The sequence below is a fragment of the Miscanthus floridulus genome, chromosome 19, assembly GCF_019320115.1.
Source record: "Miscanthus floridulus cultivar M001 chromosome 19, ASM1932011v1, whole genome shotgun sequence".
NCBI classification, from domain to species: domain Eukaryota; kingdom Viridiplantae; phylum Streptophyta; class Magnoliopsida; order Poales; family Poaceae; genus Miscanthus; species Miscanthus floridulus.
Genome location: NC_089598.1, coordinates 92,160,816 through 92,173,201, shown reverse-complemented (window position 1 = coordinate 92,173,201; position 12,386 = coordinate 92,160,816). Strand labels below are relative to the sequence as shown.

The following is a 12,386-nucleotide window of genomic DNA, read 5'->3' as shown; positions in this document are numbered from 1 at the left end:
ATACTGTAAATCATAGCTGATAAGCCGACTGATAAGTTCGAGCGAACAGGCCCTACGATGCTGCTGCTGCATGAGAGGTAGCTAGCCAGCACATTAGCCCATCACATGCACGTCAACACAGCCTCCATCCGGGCCGTCCCCCTCGCCGTCGCCGGGGCGCTAGCGCCCAGACCGCTGCCAAGTGCCAAGTGCTTGGCCAGCGCGCGCTGACGCTACATGTGCAGCCATGTGCGCTTCTTGTCCGATCCTCCAGCGTCCAGTCCAGGGCGCCTCTCCCCCTCCAGGCCAGCGCGCGTAATCTCGCGTGACCATGACACACGGAGTGACCCAGCAGCGATGCAAACCTTTGGCGCCGCTAGCACTCCATCGGTTTCGATCGTCGGCACATGCACGTACGTGTGAGGTTAGCTCGCACTGACTCTCTAACAGAGGGCTTGTGGACATCTTGTTTTTGCAGTACATGTCAACATTATTGTATATATGGCTAATGGCTAACTAGTACCACCACGAGCAATTGTGCATGCATGTTACCTATCACTATACTTTGGATTTGGTTGGCAGCTGGTTATAGTTTACTCCATCACTTTACCAACGTGCACATTGCAATGCACTTGTGGTCTAATTTCTTCATACACATGCATGCATCTAATCTAATAATCCGATTCTCCGACAGTAGCCATTAAACAAGAGGCGACGAGCACGTTCCGTTCGATTATTACAGAACAGAGGTTAACGTAACCACGCGTCGTCCATGGGAGATAACACGCATGTTCCGTCTCAGCCACATGCCGTGTCTGAGCCACACACAACATGCCGGGGCCGGCCAAAGCCATGTACACGCGTATATAAACAGGCATGAGAGCCCCCCTTCGCTGCTACCAGCAGCAGCACAGCAGTCTCTCAGAGCACCCGTAGTGTATCGCACCGGCCTCGGTCCTACGAAATGACGTGACTTAATCTGGTAACTAGGCCACCGTGTGTAGAACCCAGCCCGGATCGATAGATGGGACCCGCGGTGGGGAAAAGTCATCATCTCTCAACCGTTCGCTTCTTTCATTGCATTTCTTTTTTCGGTGGAAGCGGGTTCGATACAAAGAATTCGGGTCTCTATCGACTCATCCTCGCAGTGTATCGACCCAGGTACAAGGCGCGCATTCATTGCATCGAACCAGCCTCGACCCCCACACTTCTGATGCTCTGCATTCATCAAGCAACATTGTTACTTGAATCACATCATTCCTCCTCATCACCTAAGGCAAAGAGACAAGAAACAACAACATGCGAGGCCCTAACGCCGCTAGCAGAAGCACAAGCAAAGGCGGCGGCGCCATGGCGGCCTTCAAGCAAGACCTGTTCAGGAACATGCTCCTGGGCCTCCGGGCGCGCACGACGGAGGCGGCGTGCCCCTTCGACGCCATGAGCCTCCAGGAGCGGAAGCGCGCCGTCAAGTGCTCCGCCGACGTCGCCAGCGGCGGCGCGCCGCGGCGTGGCCGGCGCCGCCATCGGCGGGAGCGCGAGGTGGCCCAAGGCCATCTTGGCCGCCGCCGCCGCCGCCGCATCCAGCTCCAGCCACAGCCCCGGCGGCACGTGCAAGGTGAGGAAGAGCGCGTGCTGCAAGAGGCGGGTAGCGAGGAGGCGCGTCGACGCGAAGAGGACGATCAGGGGCTACGCCGCCGCGGCGAGCTGCGACGTCGCGCGGAGGCTGGTGCGGAGGAGGACGATGGCGCTCCGGAAGGTGATACCCGGAGGGAGCGCCGCCGCCATGGACGAGGCCGCGCTGCTCCGCGAAACCATGGACTACGTTGTCCATCTGCGCGCCCAGGTCGACGTGCTCCGCGCCGTCTCGGCAGCCGTGCAGAGATCCACCTTCCTCGGGTATATATTTGTGCAGCATTTTGTGGATCCAATGAAAGACTAGTAATTCGTTCTTTGACACAGCTCCATTTTGCCACACACAGTGTGTACCTAAACTTTTTGTCGATTTTTTTTCTCATGCAGGGATCCTTCTCAAAGTATGGGAGAATCATAGTGATTCCTGGTTCAGAAGATCGAGAAGGAAATGCATCTGAAACAAGATCATGCGCGATCTGACGGCGATCAGAGGACGGATCTCCGAGCTCGTGGTAGTGGTGAAGAATTGATCGGGTTTTGGTCTGTTCGTTTTTGCTGAAAAGGCATGGCCGGAAGTATTGGGTTAGAAAAAATATATAGTACGGTCCATAAGACTCGCTTCATTAGTGGAACATGTGTAAGCTAGCTAGACAGCTACTGTTGTACGGGGAGGCAAGGGACGACATGCTATTGTAGATGATTATAGAGATGGGTGCCAATTTAGTCTCACTTAATTATGGCCACTCATTGCCAACACAGAAAGAGGAAAATGAGCGTAAAATACCAAAAAGATCATTGATCAGCGGGCTATCTTGCTCGAATCATCCATGCAAGTGCGGTTTACGTTGAAAATCAATTACTTTCAGTAATAATGATTTTAGGCTTTGCAGAGTTTGTGAAGGGTTACGAGGATGCTACGCTAGTCGGAAAACAAAAATTCAACCTCATAAACCAGGATTTACTGCTAGTTATAGATCACGGGATTACCATTAGACGCGAGGTGCAGCGGAAGCGACTCGATATAGTCGAACGCGCCGTAGCAGTGCCGTGCAGTTGCAAGGTCGTCCGTACGTCCGTCCCCTTCGTGCGGTTCGTCCTTGTGCTCCAGATGCAGCACCTCCGAGGTATCCACACGTACAGGGAGGAAGCGTTGCGCCTCCGGACTGCTAGGTCCGCGAGGAGCAACAGGCGTGGGCGTAGGATGGGCGGCGGTGGCTGCCAAAAAGGCGTGGGATACCTAGCCTCGTTGCCCACCCCACTTATTTATAGGCATCCCTAATGAGCTCCCGAGTTGGAGGCCCATTAGTAACCCTAAGCATTGTCTAACTCGGATCCAATTCGAATTAGGCTTCCAGCCCCTTAAGCGTGCGATCCTATGGGTTCACGCACATATAGATATGGCCCGAGTACTCCTACTCGGCCATTAGTTGATAGCGGCCTCTAGCAAGGCATGTCAACTCCTATGTGTACGCAAAGATCATATCAGATGAACCACCACAAAACCACATACTTGTTATTCCCTTGTCTCACGATATTTGGTCCAATTCATAGGTTAACACTTAAACCAAGCACGGCCATGCATTTCTTGATCTAATCATTAGAGTGATCCAGTGATATCTCTCTCATATATAGAGAGAGACAAATTTCATCTTGATTGTCTATGTCTCATAGCATGTTTCCCGATAAACCCGAAAACCACCTTTATAACTACCCTATTACGGAGTAGCGTTTGATAGTCCCTGAGTAAGTCGTTTCACATCTTGAATACATACAACAATCTTAGGTCTAAGGACATAACGTACATGACGTGAATAGAGATAATAACAACATCTCACGTTGGGTCAGTCCAGCCCAATGTCATACATGTGCCCACATTATTAGTTTGACATCTCCATGTCTATGACTTGTGAAACATAGTCATCAACTAATAATGTGTTGATCCATTATTCATGTGTGTCCTCACACGAACTCTGACCAGGGACAACATTAGAATAACCATACAAGTAAAAGAGTTTCACAAACAATTCACATAATTGCTAATCGATACAGGTTGTCTTTAATGGAAATTCAATGAACTCATAATATATCATGGATACAAGGCAATATAATCATCTCTATGATTATCTCTAGGGCATACTCCCAACAGTTTGCATATATGTTGATCTTGCCACGCGAATTGGTATAGAGTAGCTTCACGTCGCTATGAATCATTTTCAATAAGGGCTAATTTGAAACTCAAATCCCCTTTAGATCTCCTTTTTCCATGGTGAAAAATCCATGGGAAAATAATTTGAATAATTGTTTAGTGTTTTCCTTGCCTGGGTGTGCCTCCCCCTTCTTTCAAATTAGTCCTAAAGTTCAGTCAATTTTGCTAAAGTTTTAAGGTTTGAAAATCGTGTCTATAAACATCCCATTTTGCTAAAGTTTTTGGGCTCTGGCCGGGGCCAGACCTAGGTGGGCCATCCAATATTTTTTAGTATGAAAATAGTTCAAGTAAATAAATCTAACCATGTTCAGAAAATAACTTTTTCAGGTTCGCATTTCATTGTCTAGTCCTTGTTGTCCACTAAGCACATCGGGCCAAGACTAGTAGGTTCGGGCCGGATCGAGCCGAAAATGCCTAGTCATGCCTAGCACAATGACATACACAATTGTGTCAAATAAATCCCAGTTAAGTTGCTATTTTTTCAAGGTATGAACACGAGATTTGAGTTTTAGGGTTCGGCTCTAAGGTGGTGCCCACATTATGATCATGCATTGCCAATTGGCACGAAGTAGATCCCTGATGTATTAAACCGTTTACAATAAATTTCAGCCAATTTTAATAATAAAAATTCGATGTCACTTAAAATTGTTTGACTTCTCAGGACGAGAGAATTGTATTTTTTTAGAACAAAGAAGGTACATTTTATGCTATTACTAGTAGTGAACACTTAGGTTCTACTAGTTGGTGGGTTGGATTGAAATAATAAAATTTTGGAGTGGGTTGGGTGGACAAAAGAGTTAATTTGTTATGGATTAGGTTGGGTATGGACCAGCATCTAGTGGTCCTGATTGATAGTTTTCAAGTTTGCACAGGTTGGTTGATTTGCACCTGATATGTTGTCGAGTTTTAACTCATTAGCAGGGCTAATCGGGGCACTCCAATTATTTCACAAAAACCCCTAACATAACGTGATTACAAATAATTTATATAAAACACCCTAATATAAAACGAGACGTAACTAATGTTGGGTTTAATTAGGCATGTCCCGATTTTATTTTAGCAATTGAATCAAAGAAAATTCTAAGACTATAGTTAATGTTAGGTGTAACATGTGCATGTTCTTTATTGCAGTTTAATTGATGGTTTGATGAGTGTCAAGTGCATGCTGACCATTATTTGTTAGTGATCATGATGATTATTATATGCTAGTAGGTCATGAGTCTTAGTGAGTTTTTTTGTAAGTTTCATAAGTTACCGATACGAACGATACTATGATAACCACTATCTCTTCATGTGCATGGCTTCCTCTTTTGCTGCATAAAATGGGCACTCCTTATCTTGTTCGCGAGGAAGAACATATAGCACCAGTAAGGCAATAACACTACCACATTGTTGTTGTGCTTTTCTCTGCCATTTTCATTTACAGCATGTTCGCTTGTTGGTTTCAGCCAGCCTAAACCAGTCAGCCAACAGTGTTTTCCCCTCACAACAAACCACCACCAGCCAGCCCAAACCAGCTCAGAAACCAACCAGCGAACAGGGTGTTAGACCTCCTGCGTGCACAGGTTGTCGGAAGAGCAGGCTTCCAAAACTCCATCTGGTTGTGCATTTGCACGGGTAGGCGAACGATCAAAGTTTTTAGGTAGCGCATGCTCGCTTTGTCGCCCTCATGTTCCTAGTGTTCGAGTACGGCGTTTCTGGTGTTCGAGCACAATGTGACAACGATCAACTACTTCCACTACTTCTCGGCGACCTCCTGTTCACAGCGTCATTGTCTACTTCCCGTTGGTGGCCTTGACGTAATCGGCACTAACAAACCACTATGTCGACCTATCTTTTATTTTCTGTGATTAAAATCATGATAAATAACAAAATTTTATATCTCCGAGTCCGAGCATATGTCACGTGGATGCCTCAATTTGAAGGTACCCAGCGGTAAAGGTCAACCAAATTATAGATGTAAATTCGTTTCATTTTTATTTTTAAATTTAAATTATGGATGTAAATTCGTTTCCTTTTTATTTTTTCTTTCTTTAAAAACAATTGTATTCTACATTGTTGTGCCCAAGTGTAAAAGCTAAATTCCGGTGTATGCTGCAGTATAGATGAAAATATTCCCCATCTTTGTTCAAGTTTGTCAAGCGTGCTCTCATCTGACAAGTCCAAAGCCATAGGTATCTGCAAGCGAGTAGCATCCAAAATCTTTCGATAAGCATCCAACTTTTGTCCCTGCAGTTTAAAGGTACCTTTTCGATGAAATTTCAGCAAAACTGGCAATAATTTCCCTGAAGGAATCGATGTAGTTTTCAGCAGTGCACATCCGAACAGAAGCGTTAAAATTCAAGATACGCAGCCACAGAACAGGCCAATTTTTTTTCGACATATCTCGATAATAGCCTTCGGACACTATCATCAGCGTTAGAGGGCAAAACAGCATCAATTGTGACATGAACCGGACACATTAATACATACGGTAGCTTGCTAGAGACACAGGAGCGAGCCCAACTCACCGAAACGCAGTCGTTGACATAGCCTAACAACCTATACATTGCCACGCGCACCTCATTTCCAGGCCGGGTACGAGTTGTCCTGCCGATTGTTCCTGAACGCGCAGCACCCAACGGAGTAGACGACGATGAGGAAGATCAGGAAGATGATGTTGACGGTGGCAATCTTCTTCCAGTCGTTCTTCAGGTTGGCGAGCACGCCTGCCTTGCAGGCCATGCAGTCATAGCAGAGCACGGTCTGGTCATTCGACCATGTGGTGCAGTCGGGGTCGTCAGTTGTAGTGTTGAAGCCAGCGGGCTTGATCCAGACAGTCTCGCTCTGGTAGGTGAAGCTGCAACCCGTTGGTGGCTTGCAGCATCCAGACTGGACATAAGATAGGCTTGTTAGCTGCATAGAAATCAGTTTCTTTATAGAATGAAAATGCGCAAAGTTCAAGAAATGTTCAACTGGGGTGGAGTAAATATTGCTCAGGGCTGTGAATTGATCATGTAGCAAGGTCAACGGGCCATGTTGGATTCAGTAAATTACAAGAATGAAAACATCAATCATACATTATTCAGGTACACATTCGCAAGGGAATTGTCAATGGAGGGACATTGCAGAAAACACATAGAAATTACTAAATTAGAATTCCAAATGTCGGCTAACAGCTCAGACAAAAACACTATCATCCAGAGGAACAATTCCAAGGTTGCAGACAAAACTGACAGAACTCCTATATTTAGTGAACATTTGGCTTATGAAGTCAAGGCTGGAGTAGACACATTTCGACTATATAAGCAAGATGATGGTCTGCATGTAAGAGTACACCTGCTCCACAAACCAATAGTATCATACCCCTACGTTGCAGTGCAAAAGCTTGCAAGATAACCATAAATGGCAGAAACTTCATATAAGGGGTACTGTAACTAGCAGTACACCATGACAGTTGCAGATAGTAATCAGCATATACTTAAGAAGGCCAAATTAAGTGTAGCACTAGTGGACTGCAATTAAACACAGGGAGGGGTCCACATATTATGGTAGTACTGATAAGGAAGGTCTATCAAACGTCAGCATCATTTATTGGTAAGTCACAAAAGATAACATGACAATCTACAGCAAACATCCTTAGGCAAAGGAAGACTAAGTTCAGCAAGTCATCATATCTCATTGATAGACCAATGCCCAATTCCAGAAGAGGCACTACAATTATAACTTGGAATTTGGTACCTCCATGTCCAATTTACAATCAGCAGCACGCCGGCACCTCTTGGTACAAGGATCGTACAAAATTTCTTCAGCAGAACAACATATGCCCAGAATCCCAGATGCAAAAATACAAATTACCATTCACCAAGGCAGTGATGTTAATGGAATTATATCACATTGCTCTTGCTTCATCAGAACAATGTATTACATGGACGTGCGATGAGATTCAGTAACATAGATTTACCAGAAACATCAATTTATTATAGTCACTATCTAAAGACTAGTTGATCTTTGCCAATGAACTGGTATAACCATGCAATGCAGTCAGAAATTGCTTTCTGGACCTATAGCCGAGTAACTACAACCACACTCAAAGATAACTGAAGAGGAACTAGGGAATTAACCAACAATGCAGCACATGAATAGTGGGGGTACAGTTCACCTGAGCTCCCAACTGAAATGCCCGTGGCATAGATTCATCAGAAAGATCAACTCACTGATCAGTGGTCACTGCCATAAAAACTTTTATATTCTTTACCAACAAATGGCATAACCACCCAATGCACTTGGAAACTATGTATCTGTAGCCAAGCAACTGCAGCCACACACAAATATAATGCAAGTGGACTAACAGATTAATTAACAATGCAGCATATGAATCATTAGGGTACATGCTCAAACTTGTGAAAAGTGGAATCTAAACTATTCTTGTAGGGGTCCTACACAAAATTCACCAAACAGTACCAATTCCATGTGCACTAACAGATAAGCATGTCGCCCATCATTATAACCTCGTAAACTCTAACAGAATAAAAACTTGAAATCAACGTTCACAAGTTCCTCCGCAAATGACGCGAAACCAACAAGATTATGATGATTGATTGACGAGATCTATGATAAATCGAATGAATCTACCAAAAAACCTAATCATTAGAGACAAACTGTTTAAGCTAAACTTCCTCAATCGAAAGTGAAATGCACACGAAAATCAGCAATTCTATACAAATTCAACAATCCAGGACAGTAATACTTAGAACGTGGAGAACTAGACAATCGGTGTATGTACCTGGATCGGGGAGAGGTTGCTGTTGACGAACTGGGCGACCGTCTCCTTCCTGGCCGCAAGCTTCTCGCAGACCTTACCGTCCTGGAGGCAGCTGCGGATCTTGGCCCAGTTCTGCGAGTTCTCGACCCTCCTCTGCAGCCAGGTAGAGTAATCCCCGAGGCGGTACTCCTTGTACCCCCTGCCGGAGACGACCCACCCGGCGCCGCTTTTGGTGACGACGAAGGCGAAGACAGTGAAGGCGAAGAGGAGCAGGATGAGGACGAAGAGCGCGAGGAGGTAGAGCCAGAGGAGGCAGGAGGCGCGGCAGAGCGCGCCCGCCAGGCCCGTGAGGGAGAGCACGAGGAGGAGCGCGCCCAGCGCGATGACGGGCCGCTCCAGGAACCGCTCGCAGTCGGTGGTGGACGCGCGGTGGCTCAGCCACGCGCCGCCCCCCAGCGCGACGACCGCGAGGACCAGCACGCCCGCGTTCAGGAGGCCCAGCAGGCCGTTGCTGCACCGCACCATGGCGGCCGCCGCCGCTGCTCGCGTTCGGCTCTTGGGGTGGGAGGGTGGGGTTTGGGAGTAGGTCCGCGGCGAGGAGGGCGTGCGCTTGTGGGGGTACGGCGATGACGGTGGGTGGGTGGGGTCGTTTTTATGGTGGTTTCGGTTTCTCTAGGAGATTTCGAATTTTGAACTTGGATGGAAAGGAGGCTCCCTTTTTGGCTTTCTTTCTTTTTGTCCGCTTCTCAATTGTTCTTTGGGGAGATTTCGCAGGCGGTGGGGGCTATTGAATGGCAAGCTTGTGGATTGCTGGTATGGATCCAATGTGCTCCGTAGTTTCTAAGATTGAAAAAGAAACTTTCCAAGGGCCCCGACATGAAAATAATGTATAAATAAATTTATTAGCCTAGCTTATCAGACATGGTACATTAGATAGGGTACAGTGTTTTTCTCTCATAACAAAACTGCATCAGCCGGCTTATTAGCTGCAAAAAAAAAAAAAAAAACATTAGCCGAACAGCTCGACGTCCCGAGGGGCCAAGACATGAAATAATGTATAAATAAATTTATTGGCAAAAAGATGATGTATAAAATTTTTAGTTTGCTTGGATGTTATCGGATTCCCTTCGATCCACATCTGTTGGTGTGTATTAGGGTCATATGAGTATTGATGCGAATCCAGCTGCATACAAACATGGCCTTAGGGAGTACTGTCATTGGACCACAGGTGTACATTGCCTGCGTAGTTAATTGAGATGTAAATTTATTGAAGAGTTAAATACACTACCAGCCTTTTAACTTGTGCGCCTGTGCCACTTAAGTTCATGAACTTGCAAAATCAAAATCTGCATCCCTGAACTTAAGGCTGGACGAAAAACTCGAAGCTCGTTAGCTCGCTCGGCTCGTGGCTGGCTCGACTCGGCTCGGCTCGGCTCGTTATGATAACGAGCCGAGCCGAGCCAAGATTTTAGCTCGTTAGCTATAACGAGCCAACTCGAGCCAGCTCGCGAGCTAAACGAGCCAAGCTTTCAGGAAAAAAAGTATCAAAACTTGTATTAGTTTTTGTATTACTTCATATCTTGCACTTTACAATTGACTGGTAACTGGTCTAGACCCTATAAATTGACTGGTAACTGGTCTAGATGCATTTCTTTTGTATTATTATTATTCTCAAACTTTAGATAAATGCAAATATTATATTTTGTGTATTTTTTATACCTGGCTCGCGAGCTTAACGAGCCAGCTCGAGCTTTTAACGAGCCGAGCCGAGCTGGCTTTCTGGCTCGTTAGGATAACGAGCCGAGCCGAGCTAGCTCGTTATCTTAACGAGCCAGAACGAGCCGAGCCCAAACGAGCCGAGCTGGCTCGTTATCCAGGGCTACCTGAACTTATTTAGTCATGCACCGGAGGTCCATACCCTTTTAGAGGACGTTGACTGGGATAAATTTTCACAAAAACCACCATGTGTGGTATCTTACTACCTCCAGCACTACTCCACCCACGCCGGCGTCCACGCGTTGCTCCAAGGCTGGCCCGCTGTGCCGCCGCCGCACCCACATACCAGCCTATCGTATGGCTTGGCGCGACAAGGCTGGTGCTCGGCGAGGTCATGGCCGTGTGGATCGCGGTGCCGTGGTCGTCGGTGAAAGACGAGATGTCGTGGTGGTCCAGGTAGCGGGCCCTGGCAGAACGACACGGCGAGGATAGCCTATCGGCGGTGTGGACTCCTTGCTCGGACGTGGACCTTGGCCACGAGTGCATCGTCGATGTCGTCAGGTGCTAGCCTTCGCGGACACGGGCACCGAGAAACTGTACCGCACGCTTGGGCATGTACAAGGTGCAGGTGCTCTCGGACGTGCAGTCGGGGCTAGAGGCACTCTTCTCCGACGACGACGCGCGCCACCGAGAGGTCTCGAGCACCGTCCAACAGCTAGGCTCCACCGTGGGCCACACGATTGAGGAGTTCAACCCGTCCATGGCGAAGCGTCGCGGAAGCCCGTCCACGGCGGTGAGATCCAAACCATGACCCACATCCTCAACTACTGCGGCCTCCTCGCCGACTACCGGCGGCATCCTGGATGCGGTCCTCGGTGACGCCGGCCTTAACGACACAGCCGCCGCCTCGACGCCGTCCAAGCGTTGCATCTGCGAGCTGCTCACGCTGCTGCTGCGCAACATCGACGACAAGTCACGACAGCAGCAGCAGCGGATCCTGCTACTGTACGGGCTCGGGCACCTCGTCAGCGGCCACCTCGTCAACCAGCTCTAGGCCTCCGGCACAATGGCCGCCGAGCAGGACGGGTTCGGGCACCGCGGGTCATCATCCACCACCATCCACCGCGCCTACGAGGCTCATGAAGATGGCCGATGAAGGTGGCCATGGAGCAGAGGAGGCTAGGGTCCACGGCGGCGTGCACGCAGCCACGCACACGCTCCTCAACGTCCTGTCGTTGCCCATGGGACGCATGGTGTGTGCCGCCTCCGGGTGATGGTGATAGGGGATCCTGCTACTGTACGACAAGCACCCCGGTGGCATTGCCCTGGCGTCGCAGGTGGAGCTCCCCTTCGGCGAGCTACTAGTTGCGGCGGCGAACGACGGTCCCTCATGGACGAGCAAGCCATAGTTGGCCACAAGCTCCGCTGCTCCAACCTGGAGAAGGCCATCTCACCCGCGACTACACCACAAGCAAGCTCCCTGACGCTCGCCTTGCGCACTCGAGCCACCGCTGCTCGGCCGCTCTGCGCGCAGCCGCCGCCAGTGCCTCGCCACACACGCGCCGCACCCCCCCCCCCGATGTAGAGGCGGCCAACCCATCACCGTCGCCTCCGGCCCCCGCACACCCACGTCCCTGGACATCCCTACTCCTCCCTGCTGACGCCAAGACGCTGGCCGTCCGCGCGCTCGATAGCGGCCACGGGCGGCGCCAGGAGGTCCTGGGTGTGCGAGGCTGCCTTGCCACCGCTGCCTGTGCGTGCGCTGGTGGGCGGGGATGCCGGGAAGTGGGCCGGGGTGTGGGGCGGCGAATCGGCGATGGGGAGGCGTGCTCGGCCGGAGGTGGAGGCCGACTCGGGCGACGCTGGCACCGCAGGCCGAGGAAAGGAGCGCTAGGGATAGAAGATGACTAGATAGATATAGATAGGGTGGTTTTTGTAAAATTTTAACCTAGTCATCGTCCTCCGAAGGGGGTATGGACCTAAGCGGTTTTTATGGTGGTTTCGGTTTCTCTAGGAGATTTTGAATTTTGAACTTGGAAAGGAGGCTCCCTTTTTGGCGTTCTTTCTTTTTGTCCGGTTCTCAGTTGTTCTTTTGGGGAGATTTCTGCA

The 12,386-nt window shown here is 48.8% G+C and overlaps 1 protein-coding gene and 1 pseudogene across 1 annotated transcript; one reads left to right on the top strand and one right to left on the bottom strand.

The window, feature by feature from the left end:
- The first annotated feature begins 891 nt into the window (after positions 1–891).
- Positions 892–2,499, top strand: LOC136529250 (transcription factor IBH1-like 1; annotated as a pseudogene).
- A 3,676-nt stretch (positions 2,500–6,175) lies between these two features.
- Positions 6,176–9,162, bottom strand: LOC136527954 (tetraspanin-8-like). Its single transcript, XM_066520826.1, has 2 exons — positions 8,583–9,162; positions 6,176–6,688 (listed from the first exon to the last, which is right to left on the bottom strand). Exons 1-2 carry the CDS (start codon positions 9,084–9,086, stop codon positions 6,380–6,382), a joined length of 813 nt encoding a protein of 270 aa, XP_066376923.1. The 5' UTR covers positions 9,087–9,162; the 3' UTR covers positions 6,176–6,379.
- Between the last annotated feature and the right edge of the window lie 3,224 nt (positions 9,163–12,386).

Excerpts from the sequence above, each read along its gene's own strand:
- LOC136527954 (XM_066520826.1), bottom strand. The coding sequence starts at position 9,086 with ATGGTGCGGTGCAGCAACGGCCTGCTGGGCCTCCTGAACGCGGGCGTG. Across the intron at positions 6,689-8,582 it reads GCAACCTCTCCCCGATCCAG|TCTGGATGCTGCAAGCCACC; the intron begins GTACATACACCG and ends TCTTATGTCCAG.